Source organism: Caretta caretta, chromosome 1 (genome assembly GCF_965140235.1).
Source record: "Caretta caretta isolate rCarCar2 chromosome 1, rCarCar1.hap1, whole genome shotgun sequence".
Lineage (NCBI taxonomy): Eukaryota > Metazoa > Chordata > Testudines > Cheloniidae > Caretta > Caretta caretta.
This window is the reverse complement of record NC_134206.1, coordinates 249,801,750-249,826,312: the sequence shown is the minus strand read 5'-3', so window position 1 is coordinate 249,826,312 and position 24,563 is coordinate 249,801,750. Positions and strand designations below refer to the sequence as shown.

The window sequence follows — 24,563 nt, the reverse complement described above, 5'->3', positions numbered from 1 at the left end:
CTTTAGCATTTTTAGTAATTCTGAATCAGCTGCTTGCTTTGGCACAGCACTGCCTCATGTCCCAGGAGTACCCCTTCTCCTGCATTTGCTGTGCTAGCTGCTGGTAGATCTTGGCATTCCGGTGACTACTGGACAGATGAAAGTAAACATATTCTTCTCTCCACAGGGAAAGGCAATACAGCATTCCCTGATGGGAACATGCAGAAGTACAGAGCATGATGGCTTGAAAGGATTTTGTGTCTGTGAATTTATCACAACAGATGGCTATGGGTATATGCCAGTGTTTAAACAGAGAGGGGACATCCAGTCAAGAGGACCCCAAAACACCAGTAACCAGGCAGGCCAATGTAGACGTGTAGTAATGTGCAGGTAGGGATGGTAGTGGGAAGACTACCTGAAGCAGTGTTGTTCATCTGAAATGGAGATGTGTCCATACAAACCTTACACTTCTATAACTCATTCTGAAATAAAAGTTACGTTGCTTCAAAGCAGATTAGTTATAGCTGGATAAGATGCAAAATAAAGCAAAAAGAGAGAATTTGTGTGTGAATGCAAAGCAATTTATACTGAAAAAAACTAAAGATATATCAAAAAACTTTCCAGTTTAGACCAGGCCTACATTACTGTGGGCAAACAAGTACAACAACTAAGGTCCCTATCCTGCAAACATTTATGCACATGCTTCACTTTAAGCATGTGACTAGTTCCCATTGAAATCAGTGGTACTACTGGTGAACTTAAAGTTGAGCACATGTGCGAATATTAGAAGGATGGGGACCTAATTACACAGGTTAGCGAAGAGGCTCTGAAGCAGTATTCTGAATACGTCAAGGCAAACAGTACTAAAATGTCAAGTCATTAAGCAGCACGAGTAAAGTCCTACCCAATAGAATCTGAGGGGGGCACTGAAGAGTACGATCCAGATGCTTGGGTGGTCTCTCCTAAGGAGGCCTCCTCCTGCGATATTGGGTGGTGTTCAAAGAACTTGGAGACAAACAGCAAACTGTGAGGCAAGAACAAAAACAAAACAAAAACAAACCTAACTTGTGCAAAACCCAGAAGGTTCACAACATAATATGCACAGAAGAAAAAAAGTAATGTATCAAATTCTAAATTTTAGAATAGAGAATGCACTGGCAGACTACCCTGTACATTTTCACAAGTTGTTAGTTAACTGCAAGGGAGCAAGAGTTAGTGCCTTGAACACCTTTTTGCCTAAATTACTTTGAACTCTGAGTGCGAGAAATTGTAAAAACTTAGTTTCTAAGCAGTGTAAAAGCAAGCAACTTATACCTTCGTGTTAAATCACAGTAATTTAAAAAGAAGATTGTGATCTAACCTTATATGGAAGGTGGTGGCATAATATTAAAAAGGGACTTTCAAATGGGGCCATGACTAGGATAAAACAACTGCATCCACAACTCTTAGTTCATTATCTAGAAGTGGCCAGGGGAATCGTGATGAATGCAAGCTGGAAGTAAAACTTTGAAAAACATTTGGAAGCTTTCCCCAATGGGGAAGTCTTTTTAAATGGTTTTACTTGGCTCTGTTGAAACTGATCGGTACTAAGATCACTACAGATTGAGCAGATACCTTGGTTAGGAGTCCTGGTACAGAACAAATTATAGTATAATTTCAAGTATAAAAATTCAAGAACAAATGCATATTGAAACATTCTGCACTTTTCTTGATTCTGCTTGGTACTTTTTACCTAGGTATACAAAAACCACCAGTGGGTTTTATTTTTCATCCAAGCCTGCAGTAAAACAAATGTCAACTTCATCTAATTGATCAAGAAAGTCCAATGTTATTTGAGACCAAATTAACTGTAGCTGGTCAAAGATAATACACCTGCATCTAAACACATTTAAGTGAGGCACTATCATTCCCCTGATAAGGAATTTTTTTGACCGGATAATAACATATGTGACCAAGACAAAGTTTGTTTTGCTGAATCAAGATTTCAGCCCTCCTATTCATCTTCTAAGAAAGAGTTTCACAGTACAAACAAAAAACTTGAACTGGTTATCTGAACCAGCACTGAGAAAAAAAGAACTATATACTCTCACCACAAGAGCTTCACTATTTTATATTCTCAGACACTTCTTTTGACTTTTTCAATTACATCTGCCAACTAGTTCTTGTGTCATAAAGAAACTCAACAAAAGTCTGAATTAAAGAACACAGGAGTTTTGATTACTTACTCAAGCTGGTCATAATTAACACACATCAGTGGCACCTCTGTACTACAGCGCTGGTGAAATTTATAACCGCAAGTCTGGCATCGGAATCCCTGGAAAAGCAGCTTTCGACAAAAGTCACAGAATGCTAAAGTGAAGAACGTCTTTCGTACCTGTAATGTCGAAAACAAACAGTTAGATAGTTAGATACTTTTGTAATATGACAGGGCTCTATGTTTCCACTAAGATATTACTGGTTTCAGAGTAGCAGCCGTGTTAGTCTGTATCTGCAAAAAGAACAGGAGTACTTGTGGCACCTTAGAGACTAACAAATTTATTAGAGCATAAGCTTTCGTGAGCTACAGCCCACTTCATCCACAACTATTTCACATTTGGGGACAATATATACCTTCAAGTCAGCGGCACTGCTATGGGTACCTCCATGGCCCACAATATGCTAACATTTTTATGGCTGACTTAGAACAACGCTTCCTTAGTTCTCGTCCCCTAACACTCCTATTCTACTTGTGCTACACTGATGACATCTTCATCATCTGGACCCATGGAAAAGAAGCCCTTGAAGAATTTCACCATGATTTCAACAATTTCCATCCCAACATCAACCTCAGCCTAAATCAATCCACACAAGCAGTCCATTTCCTGGACACTACTGTGCTAATAACCGACGGTCACATAAACACCACCCTATATCGGAAACCTACTGACCACTATACTTACTTACATGCCTCCAGCTTCCATCCAGGACACACCACACGATCCACTGTCTACAGCCAAGCTCTAAGTTACAACCGCATTTGCTCCAATCCCTCAGACAGAGACAAACACCAACAAGATCTCTATCAAGCATTCTTAAAACTACAATACCCACTTGCTGAAGTGAAAAAACAGATCAACAGAGCCAGAAGAGTACCCAGAAGTCACCTACTACAGGACAGGCCCAACAAAGAAAATAACAGAATGCCACTAGCTGTCACCTTCAGCCCCCAACTAAAACCTCTCCAGAGTATCATCAAAGATTTACAACCTATCCTGAAAAATGATCCCTCACTCTCACAAATCTTGGGAGACAGACCAGTCCTCGCTTACAGACAGCCCCCCAACCTGAAGCAAATACTCTCCAGCAATCACACACCAAACAGAACCACTAACCCAGGACCTATCCTTGCAACAAAGCCCGATGCCAACTCTGTCCACATATTTATTCAAGTGACACCATCATAGGACCTAATCACATTAGCCACGTCATCAGGGGCTCGTTCACCAACACATCTACCAATGTGATATATGCCATCATGTGCCAGCAATGCCCCTCTGCCATGTACGTTGGCCAAACCGGACAGTCTCTACGCAAAAGAATAAATGGACACAAATCTGACATCAGGAATCATAACATTCAAAAGCCGGTAGGAGAACACTTCAACCTCTCTGGCCACTCAGTAAAAGATTTAAGGGTGGCAATTTTGAAACAGAAAAGCTCCAAAAACAGACTCCAACGAGAAACTGCTGAACTTGAATTAATATGCAAACTACATACCATTAACTTGGATTTGAATAGAGACTGGGAGTGGCTGGGTCATTACACATATTGAATCTATTTCCCTAAGTTAAGTATCCTCACACCTTCTTGTCAACTGTCTAAATGGACCATCTTGATTATCACTACAAAAGTTTTTTTTCTCCTGCTGATAATAGCTCATCTTAACTAATTAGCCTCTCACAGTTTGTATGGTAACTTCCAACTTATCTGTAGGTATATAGATCTCTTACTATATGTTCCATTCTATGCATCCGATGAAGTCAGCTGTAGCTCACGAAAGCTTATGCTCTAATAAATTTGTTAGTCTCTAAGGTGCCACAAGTACTCCTGTTCTTTTTAAGATATTACTGTCATCTTGCCCTGGAAAATATACCTACAACTCTGTTTTTTGATCTTGGAAATATACTTTTATATACAATAACCAATATTATTTTAAACACATAAAGATCTTATACTTGAAGTAATCTTAGCTTTAAAGAATTATGGCATCCTCTCAACATCTTATCAGACTAATATAGACACTAGACGAACTATCCTGGGTAATAAAAATGGAAGAATTTAGGACAAAGTTTTCAAAATTTGGTGCCTAGTTAGTCAGCTAAATCCATACTTAAGCATCTAGATAGAAGTAGATAGATTTTCACAGGTGCGCATAACCATACTTCAGTAGGAGTGCAGAAGCATTTGGCACCTTTGGCAATCAGATTGCTTTATTTAGCTGCCTAAATATGGATTTAAAGTGGCTAACTTTTAACATCCAAGTTTGAACATTTTGATCTTTAGCCTCTAAGTGCCTACAAGATTCCCACCATCAGAATTAATGTGCATCACTCCATGAGCAGTGAAGACAATGGCCACAGGACTATGAAGCAAAGTCAAAAGTATTCCTGTGTCAGAACTATAAAAGAAGCACCCCTATTTCAAAGATATGACTATTGCAGGCATATAACCTAAGAAAAAATTTAAAATATATATAGTTGAAGGAGAAAACAACTCAAAGATATATAAACAGAATGTCCCAAAACACCTTGTAAATAGTGGATTTGAGAGAAGGCCTCTTTTAGAGAGTTTTGTTTGTTTATCTTTATCAGATAACCCCCTTGCTCAAAAATCAGAGGATTGGGAACATTCAAATGGTTTATAATTAGACGTGGAGGGTTTAGATTTTTATCGGTAAATGTCAATAAACGTTAGTGTCACCACACACATAAAACCAATGAAAAAATATTTCCATTAATAATTATTTCAATTTACTGACAGGCAAAGTAAGAAAAATGCTGCTTGAGAACTCATTAGAGTTTGATTTAAGGATATTTACCTTGTATATTTTGACATGTGATGTTGACAAAGTGTTTTAACAGTCATAAAGCTTTAACTTTTTGAATCTCAACATCTATGACCATTAAATAATTATTGTCTGACTGACCCCACTCATGAAAGCTCCCATAATTTCCCACAACTTCAATATTTATCAATGTATATTTTCACAAAAATAAACATTGATATCATCCATCAAAATTATTTTTTTAAAATCAAATTCTGCCCAACTTATTTATAATTTTGTTTAGTAAAACCTGGAAATGTTTGTAATTGTAAAAAAGAAAAAGCTACAGAGCCACACTACAAGGCACAAAAGTTGTGTTCTATTTTGGTTCCCCACCTTAAAAGCACAACTAGTCTAAAAGTAACACAAGCAAGATTTCTGACCAGTAACAACCAAAAGTTTTAAAGGATGCTGTCAGAATTTTTAGAATAGCTTTTATGCATTCATTTAATGGTCCATTGTTTATATAATCCACCCTAAGCCTACAAATAAAACAGCTTTCATTTAGATTTTGCCCTTTTCCTTGTGGTAAATGTTATTTCCAGATCTGTGTATGGACCTAGAATGATCCAGAGGGCTTCTGTTTAACAGCTTCCACTCATGTAGCACCTCATCGGGTCAAAACATATTTGTGCACCAGCATCACTGATGATGTCATCATAGCCCTGGGAATAAGGTTCATTAGTTAATTGCTGCTGCAGAGTCAGCAGGGAAGCACAGAACACATTTTATAGATACAACTGTACAAAAATAGTGGATTATTATTACTACTCTGCAATGCAGTGGTGATTTAAAAACCCTAGATACGTAGATTTCGGAGGTTGTCTCCTACTAAGATATGAAAATATTAAGGAAAGTCAAGTTGGATTTATTTTAATGTCAATTATCTCAACTGCAATAAGATTTAGTTCATTTGAGTCTGTTGGATTAAAACCTCTTATGCAACAACCATCCCCACAACAGATAAAAATGTTTGTTCAAAAACAAAGTTATTTTGATTTAAAATGTTCAAAAGTTGATTTAACTCTCGTGAACGTTTTAGACAGTTCATAATGCAAAGTACATACAAAATTGTGTGTGGTAAGTGGCACATTCTCCAAGACTTCCACATGCAACTCCTCTCCTGTGAGCCAGGAAATGTCAGTGTCCCAGCCAATGGGCTTCTTCTCTCTGAAGTGTAAACAAGTCATTTATGGTTACCAACCTGCAAGCCCTTGCAAACATTATGCTAAAGATGTGAAAAGTTATTATTGAGAGGTAGTGGTATTGTGGGAGGTTTCCTATCCAGTCTTTCACTGTTAGAAATGTAAATGGCAAGAAATTAATCTGAGTTTACCCCCAAAATAAATTGCATCACTCTTGGACAAACAGCAGAGTAAAGAGATGCACTCTTTTCTTCAAACCAGCTTCAGCAAAGATCTACAATGCAGAGAATGGCTGGTCCTTTAAGTCCAAAACTGACAGATACTTTTCTATCCATTCAAAGAAAAAGAGTGTTTGTGTGACAATTTGTCCCCATGTTGTATACAGTATTGTTGTAGCCGTGTCAGTCCCAGGATATTAGAGAGACAAGGGGGGTGAGGTAATATCTTTTACTGGACCAGCTTCTGTTGGTGAGAAAGAAAAGTTTTCGAGCCACAGAGAGCTCTTTTTCAGGTCTGGGAAAGGTACTCAGAGGTCACAACTAAATACAAAGTCGAACAGATAGTTTAGCATAAGTAGTTAGCACATATTCACCTTGAATGTTCCCTTAGAATAACTACTTATACTAAACTATCTGTTCAACCTTGTATTTAGCTGTGACACCCTAAGTACCTTTCCCAGACCTGAGGAAGCTCTGTGTAACTTGAAAGCTTGTCTCTCTCTCCAACAGAAGTTGGCCCAATAAAAAATTTTAAAATGTTATTAAAGCGAATGTTAAAAAAAATTTATAATACATAGATTGGGAAAAGAGTGTCTGTACATCTGGGTATAGTACTTAGATTATTCACAAATACAAAGTTTGTTTTTAAAGTCATATGATACTTAGTACATGGCTACACTTGCAGATGTAGAGCACTTTGAGTTAAACCAGCCTTCATAGAGTGCAGTAGGGAAAGCGCTGCAGTCTGTCCACACTGACAGCTTCAAGCACACTGGTGTGGCCACATTTGCAGCGGCATTGGGAGCGGTGCATTATGGGCAGCTATCCCAGCATGCAAGTGACTGCAACGTGCTTTTCAAATTGGATGGGGTAGGGTGGAGTGTGACAGGGAGTGTGTTGTGTGTATATAGAGAAAGTGGGTTTTGGGGGTGATGAGAGCGTGTGAGCATGCTGTCTTGTAAGTTCAGACAGCAGCAGACCCCCCTTCCTCTCTCTCTCTCTCTCTCACACACACACAGCATTCCACACTAATGGTTGCTTTGTCTCAGAGCAGATAAGCAGCCAGCTGTCAGAAACTGAGCTTTGAAAGGCATATCCGCATTCCTGCAGTGATTCCAAAAAAAAGACAAGAGTGGCCACTTGACTTAAGGGGATTATGGGACGTTTCCAAAGGCCGATCAGAGTGCAGTAATGCAACACCTCTTTCACACTGACGCCCAGGGGTTATAGCCAAGGCGCAGCAAACGTTATTCCACTTGCCGCGGTGGAGTTCCAGGAGCTCTCTAGCCATGGAGTCAGAGCGCTCTACGTGTCTTCCCAGTGTGGATGGGTAGTGAGCTAGGGCGCCTGGGGCTGCTTTAATGTGCACTAACTCGCAAGTGTAGCCAAGCCCATAGAGTACATAATCAGCAATAACCCAAATTTAGGTGAATAGATTTATATCACTTCCCCTACTTTGTCTTTCTCATTTGTCCCCATAACAGACTTTCAGAGGGTTTACTAATTTGGGAGAATGGTAGGATTTTAATTAGAAGTTTAAGGATGGAAATTCATATTAAGAGCTATTTACTTTGAAACCCAGTTCAAGTAAAACCAAATAAAAGTTAAAAATTCAAAACAACCCTACTTCATAGTTTAAAATAAGATGTTTTCTCATAGTTTTTCAGCTAAAATAGACCTCAGGAATAACAGCCTGTTGCATTCTGTTAAGGGCATCCAAGAAGGGGTGGAGGTTAAACATTTTCCCATAAACTTTTCATATGTCATAGCCTTCTTCTAGGCACAGTTTTGTGGCTATCACCCCGTATTTTGTGTTGGCCCAAACCATCTTAGCACAAACTAAATAGTTCACTCTGAATTTAGTGAGATTGATCTTTACCTTCACAATGTTGGATGGAATTGGCCCATGCTGGTATACTCCTAGAAAGAACCCTGATAGCGTAAAAAAACCCATACCCCACATAAACCATACCCATCTTGTATTCTGTAAACAGCACAGCATTCTGGGATAAGACCCCTCATCATCAGAGCTTTCTTTAGACTGTCCCGGACTGTCACCCCACATCTTGCTGGAACCTGCAAGGTCAAATATAAGACATAAGCATTAGAGAAAGAGATTATAATTCATTCTCATGGTTGAAGCAAACTAATGTTCCACTCCCTAAAAAGTACACAAAATGTTCAAAGCACCACAATTTTCATTTTTACAGCACTTCATAGAATCCTAAATAATAATTTCTCAAAGTACTTTGCACATTGTGGACATTGTGTAAACTGCCTACAAACCACACCATTATGAATTTCATATCAAACCAAGCTCAGCTGGACGTGAGTGCCACCTTAAATTTCTACTGACATTTGAGAGAGAAAACTTGACTTGACCCTGGGTGACCTTCTATCTTTCCCATTTTGCAACAGAGATGGCAAAGAGATAGGTAACTAAAAGCTATTTATACATATGATAATTTTGAAGAGCTTGTACTGCAATTAAGTGGAGTGATGTGTCATTTGGAACTAAAAATAAACAGGCAATAGGCTTGGATGAACTAGCTTGAACTGGACTACTTGCCACAAGTTTATAAAATAAAATTTGAAATAAAATACAGATATCTTAAACGGAAAATACCAACTTCAAATCTAGTCCATTTAAAAAGAGGAAAAAAAGAACAAATAGTGGTGTCAGGTAACACATCTGTCCTTGAGGCCCCAGCCAATATTTGTGATTCTAAAGACACATTTTCCTATTTGTAAAGAATATTTTTCTTTCCCCTTTTGCTATTTGACCCACATGAGCAAAGAGGAGTAGCTGAATACAAAGGAAACAGATTAAAATTGACCAAACACAAAGTATTGTGAAATGCACAAACTATACAATTCTCTAACATAATTTTTCCTCTAATCTCTTCCAGTTACGGTGATCTTAGGTGTTTCTTGTAACAGTAGTTAAGCTTTTTAAGAACAAACTGTGATTTTTAATTGACAGTGTTCTTTAAGCAATCAAAAAAGGATAAGATATATTAGGGTGTCTAAACATATCTAACACTACCATTTCAATACTTCTGGTGCTATTTACTGAACAGGGTTTCATTTGCTGATATATACAACAGTACTTTCCCTTCTGCTCATCCCTGGTATTTTATTTTTTCTGTAATGAGCCAGTTCTATGCTAGGAAACTCCTTAGCCTTAACTAACCAAAAAGCCAGTCAGACCACATGAAATGTAATTATTTACAGCTTACCAGGGGCCCGATCCAAAGCCCACTGAAGTCAACAGAAGTCTTTCCATTAACTTTAAAGGATTTTGGATCAGGGCTCAGTTGAGCAGCTAATATTTAAAAATTCTAAAGGTAAATAGAAGCTTGTCTCTCCTACTTAAAGATAACAATGACAATCCTGTTTCAAGTGTCCTGGTGAATGCTACTTTACTGAGGTTATACTACCTATTGCACTTCTATCCTCTATATGTATGCTCTCCTAGAAGAAAGAAATGGAAGTGACCTTCTTGGTCACGGTGCTTCTCCCTGTCAATGTAGAAACTATTTTACAGACAAATGTGTGTCAAAGTTTCTCTTGCTAAACAGCCTAGACCTTTGCTTCCATAAATCCACCCCATTATTCCAAAATACACCATTTCACCAACCTCCCTCTTTATAGTGTTTACACCCCATCCTTCAATTATTTGTAGAATTATGTTCTCCCCCCTTCTGCCCCCATGTACTTGTTACTTAGCCAAACTGTTACAGGTGGGACTTGTAGCAAAGCCTATTATTAAGGTTGTCCAACATTTCCCATTATAAGACCCTGAGTTCAAATGCTTATAATATTGCTAAACTTTAACGGTTTGGGTTGAAATTTTCCTTGCTAGGTGTCTGCCTCACACTGATTTCGACTGGAAAATTTCAACCAAAATGGTTTAACCATTTCCAAGAGGGCAGCTAGGGAAAAATACATTATGCCCATGTTAACAATTTTTTGAGACCTTTTCTTTGAAATGCTCTAGCATTGGCCAGGGACCTGAAATTTGGCAGGGGGTGGCCTTTATGTCAGGGCTGTGCCTTTTGCCATCCCTGTGAAAACTCACCCAAATCTGGCCAGGTTATAAGCCTTTGAAAAAAATCACAGTTTGCACGTGCTCACTAGAAATTTACTGGTTTCAGAGGAACAGCCGTGTTAGTCTGTATTCGCAAAAAGAAAAGGAGTACTTGTGGCACCTTAGAGACTAACCAATTTATTTGAGCATGAGCTTTCGTGAGCTACAGCTCACTTCATCAGATGTTTACCGTGGAAACTGCAGCAGACTTTATATACACACAGAGAATATGAAACAATACCTCCTCCCACCCCACTGTCCTGCTGGTAATAGCTTATCTAAAGTGATCAACAGGTGGGCCATTTCCAGCACAAATCCAGGTTTTCTCACCCTCCACCCCCCCACACAAATTCACTCTCCTGCTGGTGCTAGCCCATCCAAAGTGACAACTCTTTACATAATCAAGTCGGGCTATTTCCTGCATAGATCAAGGTTTTCTCACATCCCCCCCACCCCCATACACACACAAACTCACTCTCCTGCTGGTAATAGCTCATCTAAACTGACCACTCTTCAGGTTTAAATCCAAGTTAAACCAGAACATCTGGGGGGGGGGGTAGGAAAAAACAAGAGGAAACAGGCTACCTTGCATAATGACTTAGCCACTCCCAGTCTCTATTTAAGCCTAAATTAATAGTATCCAATTTGCAAATGAATTCCAATTCAGCAGTTTCTCGCTGGAGTCTGGATTTGAAGTTTTTTTGTTTTAAGATAGCGACCTTCATGTCTGTGATTGCGTGACCAGAGAGATTGAAGTGTTCTCCGACTGGTTTATGAATGTTATAATTCTTGACATCTGATTTGTGTCCATTTATTCTTTTACGTAGAGACTGTCCAGTTTGACCAATGTACATGGCAGAGGGGCATTGCTGGCACATGATGGCATATATCACATTGGTGGATGTGCAGGTGAACGAGCCTCTGATAGTGTGGCTGATGTTATTAGGCCCTGTGATGGTGTCCCCTGAATAGATATGTGGGCACAATTGGCAACGGGCTTTGTTGCAAGGATAAGTTCCTGGGTTAGTGGTTCTGTTGTGTGGTATGTGGTTGTTGGTGAGTATTTGCTTCAGGTTGCGGGGCTGTCTGTAGGCAACACCATCCTGGCTACTATGGATGTAGAAGCCCTCTACACCAACATTCCACACAAAGATGGACTACAAGCCGTCAAGAACACTATCCCCGATAATGTCACGGCTAACCTGGTGGCTGAACTTTGTGACTTTGTCCTTACCCATAACTATTTCACATTTGGGGACAATGTATACCTTCAGATCAGCGGCACTGCTATGGGTACCCGCATGGCCCCACAGTATGCCAACATTTTTATGGCTGATTTAGAACAACGCTTCCTCAGCTCTCGTCCCCTAAAGCCCCTACTCTACTTGCGCTATATTGATGACATCTTCATCATCTGGACCCATGGAAAAGAAGCCCTTGAGGAATTCCACCATGATTTCAACAATTTCCATCCCACCACCAACCTCAGCCTGGTCCAGTCCACACAAGAGATCCACTTCCTGGACACTACAGTGCTAATTAACAATGGTCACATAAACACCACCCTATACCGGAAACCTACTGACCGCTATTCCTACCTACATGCCTCCAGCTTTCACCCTGACCACACCACACGATCCATCGTCTACAGCCAAGCTCTGCGATACAACCGCATTTGCTCCAACCCCTCAGACAGAGACAAACACCTACAAGATCTCTGTCAAGCTTTCTTACAACTACAATACCCACCTGCAGAAGTAAAGAAACAGATTGATAGAGCCAGAAGAGTTCCCAGAAGTTACCTACTACAGGACAGGCCTAACAAAGAAAATAACAGAACGCCACTAGCGGTCACCTTCAGCCCCCAACTAAAACCCCTCCAACGCATTATTAAGGATCTACAACCTATCCTAAAGGATGACCCAACACTCTCACAAGTCTTGGGAGACAGGCCAGTCCTTGCCTACAGACAGCCCCGCAACCTGAAGCAAATACTCACCAACAACCACATACCACACAACAGAACCACTAACCCAGGAACTTATCCTTGCAACAAAGCCCGTTGCCAATTGTGCCCACATATCTATTCAGGGGACACCATCACAGGGCCTAATAACATCAGCCACACTATCAGAGGCTCGTTCACCTGCACATCCACCAATGTGATATATGCCATCATGTGCCAGCAATGCCCCTCTGCCATGTACATTGGTCAAACTGGACAGTCTCTACGTAAAAGAATAAATGGACACAAATCAGATGTCAAGAATTATAACATTCATAAACCAGTCGGAGAACACTTCAATCTCTCTGGTCACGCAATCACAGACATGAAGGTCGCTATCTTAAAACAAAAAAACTTCAAATCCAGACTCCAGCGAGAAACTGCTGAATTGGAATTCATTTGCAAATTGGATACTATTAATTTAGGCTTAAATAGAGACTGGGAGTGGCTAAGTCATTATGCAAGGTAGCCTGTTTCCTCTTGTTTTTTCCTACCCCCCCCCCCCCCCAGATGTTCTGGTTTAACTTGGATTTAAACCTGAAGAGTGGTCAGTTTAGATGAGCTATTACCAGCAGGAGAGTGAGTTTGTGTGTGTATGGGGGTGGGGGGGATGTGAGAAAACCTTGATCTATGCAGGAAATAGCCCGACTTGATTATGTAAAGAGTTGTCACTTTGGATGGGCTAGCACCAGCAGGAGAGTGAATTTGTGTGGGGGGGTGGAGGGTGAGAAAACCTGGATTTGTGCTGGAAATGGCCCACCTGTTGATCACTTTAGATAAGCTATTACCAGCAGGACAGTGGGGTGGGAGGAGGTATTGTTTCATATTCTCTGTGTGTATATAAAGTCTGCTGCAGTTTCCACGGTAAACATCTGATGAAGTGAGCTGTAGCTCACGAAAGCTCATGCTCAAATAAATTGGTTAGTCTCTAAGGTGCCACAAGTACTCCTTTTCTTTTTTAGAAATTTACTAGAGCTTAACACCTAAAACCTCAAAAAATTCTATCCTCACTGAGCATGCTCCATCCCCTTCCAGCTTCTCATGCTGACCTGACTGTGCATACACCATCCCCACAGAGCAAATGAGCCTGCTCCCGCCCAGGGGGTTCAAAAGGCTTTACCCATAATGGCTGTTCTGGTCTGGGAACAGGGAGCCTGTCTATCCTGTGCTCTCAGTGATACCCCTGGTGGCGATCTAGACAGTGTGGAGAAGGACGAAAGCCAGACGAGGGAAGGAGTAGATTGGGACAAGGAGTCTAGTGAGACTGGGGGGATGGAGGGTGGGAGACAAACTGTGACTCGGATTTGAAGGAGGGAGACTGCGTCTGGTCTGGCAAGGATACTGGGAGAGAATAGGGCAGGCTAAGACTGGTTGGGTGAGGAGGTAGGGGAGGCTGGGACTGGGAGCTGTAGGGGTAGAGACTAGGACTGGGAGCCAATGAGGAAAGAGAGGTGTGGGAGAACAGGACTTGGAGCCAGTTGGCTGGGGCAAACCTAGCTGGTTTCCATTAAAATTTTTGAATGAATTGGCATGTTCCCACAGAATGTTTCAATTCCATCAAATCAAACCTTTCTGACAGCAAACTGCTCACTGGAAAGTTTCAGACCAGCTCTAATCCATACCTTTATATTCCTATCCAAGATAGGCTGAACTAAATTTTGACTTTGGTTTCACTGAGACTACATACGATGCTTTATTAAAATTCACTTATCTATCACTTTCCCGTCTTATCCATTTATTCTGTAATTATATAAAAAAATAAACTAAGTTAGTTTGGCAATATTTATTCCTTATAAACTCAAGCTGTGCATTGCTCATGTTTGTATTATTTCCAGAAGTCTAGTGACTTATTTTTTCTGAATCTAAGTTACTTATATGCACTCTTCCCAACGTGCAGTTTGAGACAATCTCAAGTAAAACCAGAAGAGAAATTTAACAGGCCAGTTCTCCTTCTGAGCCTCAGCTAATATTTTTTAATCAAGGATAAATAGAATTGTTGCTGGGACAAATTATTTTCTTACATAAGCAGAAGGAGAGGGTACTGAATATATATTATAAGGGATAAGGCAGAGATAAGGCAGTGTAGATTGTGAGCTGCATTAAGTACTTAAAAAAAAAAAGTAAGTTCCATCATTTTTAACAAATGACTCAGTTTAACCCATTTGACGCACCTTTCATCAAACATTCAGGAAAGTATTTAGCCATGTGCCTAGCTTTACAGGTGTAAGTAGTCCCAATGAAATGAACAGGATTACTTGTGCTTAAAAACCTTCCTGAATCAGGGCTGTAGCTCAAATTAATCTATTTAGACAATCAATTGTTCCATTTCTCAGTTCTTATGTTCTTATCAAATATTTGCAAAGTGGTTATGTGTATTTGCAACCATATGGCTGAAATACATTTATTAACTGCAGTCATAAGGATCTAGGCAGGTGTCTAGAAATGCTTTATTTCAGTAAATCTGTGTTAAATTCCTGTAACACTGTAATAAGAGGATATGGGGCTATACCCCTGAAATAACTCTTGCATCCATTTCCTAACATCAGCTCTTTCACTTTGGGACATTCCCAGGAGATAGAAAGCTGGTTCCATGCTGTTAAGCAAAACTATATGATGGGTTATTTTGCTGGATGAAGGCAAAAAGCACATATGCTACTGAGTGCACAGAGACATGGACTCCTGGATGGACGCTTCATCCAAACTGCTCATTTGATACTTCGGGGCTTTGAATTTGAAGGGTCTTTGGTTGGCTCCTGAGGAGAGGAAACAGGACCAGAGAGGAGATCAGACAAATAGGCAGCAATCAGGAAGGGAAGCACTGCAGGGCTCTTATAAGATTAGGTTTTCCCTCTGGGAGTAAGAAAGAAAAGGGTTACTGAAAGCTATTGGTATGTTTCTTTTATGTTTAATCAGGTTAAATAAAAGTTGAGTGGTTTTTCAAACCCAGAAGTCAGAGATGTAGTAGTTTTGAAGAAATCTACATGGCCCTGGAAGTAGAGTTAGGAGAAGCAGCCAGGATTGCCCAATATTCACAGGCAAGCGTCCTGAGAGGAAGCTGAGGGACAGTCCCCTAGAGCCACTGGTGTTGAACAAGGCATGGTCCCAGGAAGGGGCAGGTCATGACACACACCATGGTATCCTTTTTAGTATTTTACTATGAACTGTGTCAATTTTGTTTGCAAGACTGGCATGCCAAAAGTAAAATGAGGTTACTTACCTGTAACGGGAGGTTCTTCGAGATACATGGTCCCGATCTGTATTCTACTGAGGGTTATGCGCATGTGCCACATGCCTAGAGTCAAAGCTTTTGAAAGCAGTACTGTTTGGTGGTCTGCGCATGCACCCTGTGCCACCTTGTGGTCTCCCCTGAGGCAATAAAGGATGCAGTGGGCCACCAGCATGTCCAGATCCTTCTCTACTGCAAAGCTGTTGAATCCGGAGCAGAGGGGAAGGAGGATGAATTTGGAATACAGATCAGGACCACACATCTTCAGTTACAGGTAAGTAACTTTGTTTTCTTCTTTGAGTGATGGTCCCTATTGAATTCCAGAGAGGGTGATTAACAAACAGTGCTTATGTGGGAGGATGGTGCGAGGAGACTGTGGAATGGAGGACTTCTCCTCTGAACGAAGCGTCCAATGCAGAACCATACATTACAGCGTAGTGTATGGAAAAGGTGCGTACCAAACTCCACGTGGATGCCTTGCATATGTCTGCGAAGGGCACGTTGTGGAGTGCAGCTATAGTTAATGCCTGCACTCTCATGGAAAAACCCTGAATCCCTTCAGGCGTAGATCGTCCCGATAATTGATAGCCGCATGTAATGCACCCTGAGACTCACTTGGAGATTCTCTGGATGGAAATGGCTTTCCCTTTCATTCTCTCTGCTATGGCAATGAAAAGCCGAGGAGATTTCTGAAAGGGCTTTGTCTGATCAAGATAAAAAGCCAATGCCCTTCGAACAACTATCGAGTGAACCATCTTTCCTCATTTAAGGCATAAGGCTTGGGGAAGAAGGAAGGTAAATGTATGGGTTTATTGAGGTAGAACTGGAAAACCACCTTGGATAGGAACTTGGGGTGAAATTGTAAAGAGACCTGGTCTATATGGAAAGTGGTGAAGGGGGGGGTTAACCATCATGGCTCCCAGTTCACTATCCCTCCTTGCTGATGTAATGGTGACGAGCAAAATTACTTTCATGGAAAGGAGAGATAGTGAGCATGAGGTCATAGATTTGAAGGGGGCGGACATCAACAAGGTGAGGACTAGGTTAAGATCCCATTGGGGGAGCGATAGGCTGAATGATAGGGTATTTTTGCAGAAGACCCTTCCAGCACCATACAGTTAACGGGTGGGTAAAGATTGAATGGCCATCCACTGGTGGGTGAAAAGCACTAAGGGTAGCTGTGTGCACCTTAATGGATCTGAGAGCCAGTCCCGAGTCCCTGAGATTAAGGAAATATCCAAGAGTAGTGGGATGTCCACCACTTCAGGGACAAGGCCCTTCTGGGTAGCCTAGGCAGTGAAACACAGCCATTTGGCCTGATACGAGCGTCTTGTGGACTACTTCCTGCTGCTTCAGAGGACATCTTGCACTGCCAGTGAGCATTCCTGTGCTAGTGGAGGTGTCCATCCAAAAACCAAGCCATCAGACGAAGAGTGTGCGGGTTGGGGTGTCCGAGTCTATTGTTATGTTGGGTCAGTAGCTCCAGGAATGTCCAAAGCGTGAGTGTGGGGTTGTTCGACATGCAGAGGAGAACCAGGAGCCAAAATTGGTGAGGCCATTAGGGGGCAGTAAGGATGGCTTTTGCTTTCTCCCATCTGATCTTGTGGATCACTTGTGGTACGAGGAGTGCGGGGGCGGCAAAATCTGTCAGATATGACCAATCGAGGACTAGGGCATCCACTGTGATTGAGTTCCAACTCCTCCCCTTGAACAATATTGGGTGCATTTGGTATTGCTATGGGATGCGAGAAGATCTCTCACTGGGGTTCCCCAGCAATTACAGAGTCATGCGACTCTCATTCACGGTCAGTTGTACAGTTTCTGCTGAGGACATTGGCAATCATGTTTTGGGTGCCCAGTAGGTAAGCTGTCAAAAGAGTATGGTGTGGATGCACCATTCTCAAAGGTGTATAGCTTATACACACACAGTATACTCGGGATCTTTCCCCCCCTTTAGCAGATTCATTTACCATTAGAGAGAGGAGAGAACTTCTGGTGGCATGTGGAGCAGAGTGTGCATTGCATGGGTTGATGCACGGAGGAGTACACCCTTTGTAGCCAGAGCTGAAGGCACCGCAGATGTAGGCGAGTGAAGGCCATGACGTATGTGCAGGCTGCCATGTGTCCCAAGACAGCGGGAGATTTTGGCCAAAACTAAAGGGTTGGAAGACACCAAAAAGTGATTAATTCCCTCATTGTCTGGAATCTTTGCCTTGGTAGATAAGCTTGGGTGAAAGTCACATCTACGCGAGCTCCTATGAACTCCAGGGATTGTGTAGGGTTTAAAGTTTATTTTTCAATGTTTACATTGACTCCCAAGGAGGAGAGGAGTAGAAGTAGTTGGGATGTTGATTCTGGGCCTCTTGTTTGGACTGTCCTCCTATCAGTCAGTCATTCAGATATGGAAAAAAACGAAGATTCCTTGATGTCTGAGATGAAATGCCACCACCAAGAAAACTTTTGTGACTACTCATGGGGCAGTGGTGAGTCCAAACGGTAGGACCCTGTATCGAAGATGCCGAGGCCCCACCCCACCCCAACCTCAGGAACATTCTGTCGGGTGTATATTGATATGGAAGTAGGCATCTTGCATATGGAGAGCTGTAAACCACATGCCTTTTTCTAATGAGGGACTGATTGTTGTGAGCATGACGATGCAAAATCTTGGTTTGGAAAAAGCGAGCAGTGGAGGCATTGGAGAGCCAATATCGGTCTCCATTCTCCAGACTTTGTGGGGACCAGGAAGTAGTTCGAATAGAGCCCTGTTTCCTGAAAGGAGTCTGGGATTAGTTCCACTGCTCTCCTCTGCAATAGGGAGTCAACCTCAAGTTGGAGGAGATTGTCACATGGGTGTTCTATGCATGTGGACAGAGGAAGAGGGAAAGATGGGGGCGTCGCCATAAACTCTATGATGTAGCCACTCTAGATGATATCTAGGACCCACTATCCATTGTTATAGCTTTCCAAGTTGACAGAAAGAGTTTGAGGCGGCCCCTGAAGGAGGTAGACAAAATGGGCATTGGTGTACGGAGTGGTTGACCACTCTCTAAAGACATTCAAATACTGCTTACGTGATGTTTTGGTCTGTTGCATTGATAGCTGGGTAGTTGATATAGGTTGATGGGGTCTGTGAATCTTAAGGTGCTTTTAAGGAGGCTCATAGGTGCGTTGTAGGTATAGCTGTGGGACCCTGTAACAATATGATTGGGGCAGGTGGTAGAATTTCCTCTTGAGTGCTGGTGTGAAGATACCGAGAGACCTTAGAATGGCTCTATTGTCCTTTAGGGAGCGTAGGGACTCATCTGTCTTCTGATTGAAGAGATGCTATTTGTCGAATGGGAAGTCTTCTGTAATGTTTTGCACCTCCCTGGGAAGCCAAAGGGCTGTAACCAGGATTCCCTCCTCCTGACAATCCATATTGCCAGGATATGGGAAGCCAGCTCTGCGGAGTCCACTGTAGCCTGTACCATTGACCTGGCAAGTAACTTGCCTTCCTGCAAAACTGCCTGGAATTGGTTGCAATCTTGCAAGTGTAGCTTGTCTGTGAACTCAGCCAATCGCCCAAAGTTAATGAAATCATATTTGGCTATCAGGGCTAAGTAATTTGACAAACAAAACTGGAGTCCCATCGAGAAGATCTTTCTGCACATGAGGTCTAGGCTTTTACCCTCTCTATCGGATGGGTGAAGCGGGGGTGTTGTTGTTTGGAACACACTGAAGCCGACTGGATGACCAATGAGTTTGGTGGAGAATGAGAGAACAGGAACTTGGACCCTTTGGTGGGGACATAGACCCTTTTGGGGTGGGTGCACACGTGGCCACGGTGTACCACACAGTGCATGCTGGCTGGAAGATGGCATTGTTGATTGATGGGCCATCCTCGTCTGCACTGAAGCGTGCAAGATATCAAGCAGGTAGTGTTGACTGTTTTGTACCTCCTCTCCGGAAATTTCCAGGGTACTGGCTATTCTCCACAGCAATTCCTGGAACTGGCTATAGTTGTCCGGGTGGGGAGGAGGGGACTGAAGAGATGATGTCTGGAGATGATGAGAGATGTCTCTCCAGATCCATTGGTACCGTCAGAATCGGACTAATCAGTGTGTCATCCAACACTATGTTGGAGTGCCTACCTAACAAGGTTGCGGTGATGAAGTGGGGGAGTTCTCCCAATCCAAGTGGGATCATTTGGAGGTTGATTATGGGGGCCACAAGCTGCAGTATGGCCAGCTTGGTTTACCCTGTTGTTGTATAGCCTCTGACCATGGTACCGGATACCAACTCTGCGGGTAAGGCAAGGTGGGGAACTGCTACAGTGCTGTCAGAGCCTTCTGGCACTTGTGCTTCCAGAATGGGAGCGGTGGACCATGTCAGACAGCAGTATCGTCTCAATCAGAGGAGTCAGAACCTCAACAAATGGCTGTGCAGTCGGAACCACCAGAAAGGGATGCAGCAGGAACTTAGTGGGGGAAGGGTCCCTTCGACCCGTTGATCGGATTGAGAGCCATGGAGACTGTAGTCCCTCTAGAGTGAATAACTCATGGGAACCTGACGTATTTCCAAGTCTCCCAGGGGTCAATGGTATCTGTTCTGCTGGAGAAGTCAATATCGGGAACTGCAACTGTCTGGAGACAGATGATTCTCGGAATGCTGGTGGAGTTGCCAGGCCCATAGTCAGTACTGGCAGATCTGGCAATCGGTACAGCCATTTCTCGGTCTTGTGAGACTTGGAATGCGTGGTTCCTTCATGGCAGAACCCCATGGGTGATGCAGAGTCCTTCTTAGATTTGGAGGAAGACTTACTGCCATGCTTATGGGCATGCTTCCTTGGTTTGCCCCCAATGCAGGGTCCTTAGCACTGGTACCTGCGGAGCCTGATGGAGAATCCGTGGCAGGGTGGTGCTCTTCACCTGTGCAGGCCAATGTACAGGGGGCTTCACTGACCAGGATCCAATGCCAGTCCCATGACAGCTTCCATAAAGTGTTTCCTGGAGGTGGAGAGTCCAGTTCTGCAGAGTACAGGCAGGAAAGGAAAGGCAGATACTGCACCCGGACACTATATGGGCTTCCCCCACAAAGTACAAACAGCGTTGGTGCTTGTCATTGATGGAAAACAAGCAAGGGCAGTACGCACAGGTTTTGAGCCACTGCATCTTCGGCATAATCCAGTACCCAGGCCCAGCGGGGGCAAACACCACCAAAGCCAAGTCCTAAATCAGGTACGAAAGAAAGAATCGAACAGAAAACAAACAAACAAAAAATGCAGAACAAATAAATCTAAACTACTAACAGTACTAAGGATAGTTTTGAAAAGTGTATTACAAGGACAAGAGAAATAGAAGCTCCAACTCTGACCATGTGGTGGTGGGAAGGAACTGGAGATGCCGGCAGCCCGCTGTGCCCTTTATTGCCTTGGATGAGAACACGAAGCGGCACAGGACACATGTGCAGACCGCCGAACAGTACTACTTTTAAAAGCTACAGCTCCGGGCACATAGTGCACGCACATAACCCTCAGTGGAATACAATAAGGACCAAGGCTCCAAAAAGAATCAGAATTTCTACTGGTTTTCTCTCCACGAGAGAGAAGTTATAATGCTAGCCACTGTCAGCCACATTCTTCCTCCAGTCCTCAGGAGTGAGCTGCTGGCTCATTTCTTTTTCCCAATTTAACTTTATGTTGTCAATGTTGACCTGAAGTTCTGTAGAAAAAAAGTGCACAGAGTTTGGCTATTTATTTTTACCAGAGATCTAACAATCTTGTCATTTCAAACTGTTTCTAAATCTGATGAGGTTCAACAAGGACAAGTGCTTAATAGAGTGCTGCACTTAGGACGGAAGAATCCCAGGCACTGCTACAGGCTGGGGACCGACTGGCTAAGCGGCAGTTCTGCAGAAAAGGACCTGGGGATTACACTGGGTGAGAAGGTGGATATGAGTCAACAGTATGCCCTTGTTGCCAAGAAGGTTAATGGCACATTGGGCTGTATTAGTGAGAGCATTGACAGCAGATCGAGGCACTGGTGACGCCACATCTGGAGTACAGCATCCAGTTTTGAGCCCCCCACTACAGAAAGGATGTGGACAAATTGGAAAGAGTCCAGCGGAGGGCAACGAAAATTATTAGGGGGTTGGGGCACATAACTTATGAGGAGAAGATGAGGGAACTGGGCTTAGTCAGTCTGCAGAAGAGAAAAGTGAGGGGGGCTTTGATAGTAGCCTTCAACTACCTGAAGGAGGGTTTCAAAGAGGATGGAGGTAGGCTGTTCTCAGTGGTGGCAGATGACAGAACAAGGAGCAATGGTCTCCAGTTGCAGTGGGGGAGGTCTAGGTTGGATATTAGGAAACACTATTTCACTAGGAGGGTGGTGAAGCACTGGACTGGGTTACCTAGGGAGGTGGTGGAATCTCCATCTTTAGAGGTTTTTAAGGCCTGGCTTGACAAAGCCCTCCTGGCTGGGATGATTTAGTTGTGGTTGGTCCTGCTTTGAGCAGGGGGTCGGACTAGATGACCTCCTAAGGTCTCTTCCAACCCTAATCATCTATGATTCTATGATATTTTTAAATACAAGGCCTGATTTTCTAAATTTATTTTTCTCATGCAATTGTATGAAAAATGTTAGCTCAGTTTTGTCAAATTTCATATATTTTAGTACTGTACATCATGTGGAATTAGTTATAATGTCTGGGATATTATACCTGATGGAGTCTATTTTGAAATATCACTAGGAAATACTAGTTAGACAGTCATATTTTGTCACATTTTCAGCACACTGGAAAGCCATGGATTCTTTCTTGTAAAATGGTGTGTGACTACCATTTATTAGTCATACAAAATTCAGTTTGTATTAGACCAGGTGTTTGTCTTTGGGGAAGGTGGGGGGAGAGAAAAGGTGTTGCTTAAAGTAACTACTTCTGCCTTCAAAACTTTCAGCTATTTTCTTGCTAAAACATCTGAGATCCAGACTGCCATTGGGCATTTATTTCTTACCCAGAGCTGTTCACAGGACATTTAGCCAATCATCTGTTAACAGCAGTGCAGGGTAAAATTAACTGCTCCCTGTGAAAATAAAAAGTAAAGGTTTTGGACAATATGTGAAACATAGGTAACATACAGAAATGTCCTCCATAAAATTAGAAGGAAGGTGGCTTTTCCCAATTGGATCTTGGGGTCAGCCTTTATGTTCTAACCTCCAGCAAGAGCGGTAGTTTAAAAAAATAAATTCTTAAAACAGCATCAATATTCACAAAAAGGGCCTGGGGGCATTGTTCCATTGCAGTGACACAAACCCCCTTCCAAAGCAAAGCTGAATAGAATTGATCTGCTTTGCAAGATTTAACATTCCATTAATCATGCTTCTAGAGCTATTTATAGATAGTGGCATCAATTACTAGTGACTGTTCTTTCACATGGTCATCATGAAGCAGTAATTTGTTTAATAGATGGGAATAATTTATGGTGCCAAAGGTGTAGGAAAAACCAGAAGTAGTTTAATACAATAGAATGATGTTAGAGTCCTATAAGATCAAAGCACACCACAGACCCCACATGTCCGGAACTGATTGCTGACAATTGCCATGTCTTCATGTCATTCATTCATTCTGCAACCTAACATGCTATGTTTTGAGGGTTTTTTGTTTTTTTAAACCATAGCTGCACACAATAGAGATCTTCATTCAGCTGTCCGAATGATACTCAGATCCATTTTGTGAGCCAATACCATCAATAAAGATCCCAGTATGATAGGAGTAATTCAAATTTTTCCCTCCAGTGTGCATTACTGTGGATTTATCAACACTGAATTTCAGCGGCCATTCACATTACCCATTCACATAGCTCAGTTAGGCCCCGCTCAAGGTGCTTTCCTCACAGTCTTCCCCAGATTTGAAGTACCTACATTTTGTGGCAACTATAAATTTCACTTCACTCCTCAGCTCCTTTTGAGAAATTAATAAATATGTTAAATAAATCTTATTGCTGAACTGAGGCACAGTACAGTTAATCTTTTGCCATGTTGAAAAATGACCATTTATTCCTACTCTGAGATATCTGAGTTTAGTCATCCAGCAATCTCATAATATTCCATCCACTGCCTTCTTCATTCTATTCAGCTTAATGGTAGCCAAAACTTTACCCAGGGTTGAGAGAAGTACCTCTCCAGTTCGTGCATGAAGATCACCCTTTTTGGCAATGCCACGCTGATACCATCTTTCCAGTCTTTTGGTACTTGTGCTTTCACTCATATTTCATTTAAGAGTTTTGCTAGCTGCTCACTCAGAATTTTGCCTGCTACCTTTAGTACTTCTGCTTGAATTCTATCAACCCCAAGAGCTTTCCCCTGTTTGTAGCCTTTGATAGTTGTTTTAATTTCATCAGCTATTAATGGTCCCTCTTCTATTTCTAACTTAGCATTGGCATTTCTCTCAAAGCTGTGCATCAATTATCCAGATAGATTAGGCTGTGAGCAAATATTCAATCTTTGACAGATAATCAAAAATGCTACTGCTTGGCAAAAGTCCATCTTAATCAATTTTAAGAAAGCATTCAATAGTGTCCACAGAGAGACCCTGTGAAACATGGCGGATACCAGGCAAGCTGATCAACATGATAAGGAGTTTATATGATGGAAGCAGACGTGCAATCAGATCGGATACAGGCCTAGCTGAGTGGTTCAATATTGTGACTGGAATTAGACAAGAGCGCATGTTAATACCAATCCTCTGTGTTTGCAACAGACGGAGTGATAAAGCAGGCAACAAAAAGCATGTTGGTGGTATACAACAGGTGTGCAGAGATGAGTTACACAACCTTGAGTTTGC

The 24,563-nt window shown here is 42.1% G+C and overlaps 1 protein-coding gene across 3 annotated transcripts in view; it reads right to left on the bottom strand.

Annotated features, from left to right (window-relative positions):
- The window catches only part of BRAF (B-Raf proto-oncogene, serine/threonine kinase), a 121,870-nt gene that overhangs the window by 49,104 nt on the left and 48,203 nt on the right, over positions 1 to 24,563 (bottom strand). For all 3 annotated transcript variants that reach the window (XM_048830666.2, XM_048830652.2, XM_048830642.2), the window contains exons 4-7: positions 8,398 to 8,501; positions 6,130 to 6,232; positions 2,205 to 2,353; positions 884 to 1,003 (exon numbers count right to left, since the gene is read on the bottom strand). In XM_048830666.2, the coding sequence (XP_048686623.2) occupies positions 884 to 1,003; positions 2,205 to 2,353; positions 6,130 to 6,232; positions 8,398 to 8,501 (476 nt within the window). The remainder of the gene's footprint in view (positions 1 to 883; positions 1,004 to 2,204; positions 2,354 to 6,129; positions 6,233 to 8,397; positions 8,502 to 24,563) is intronic.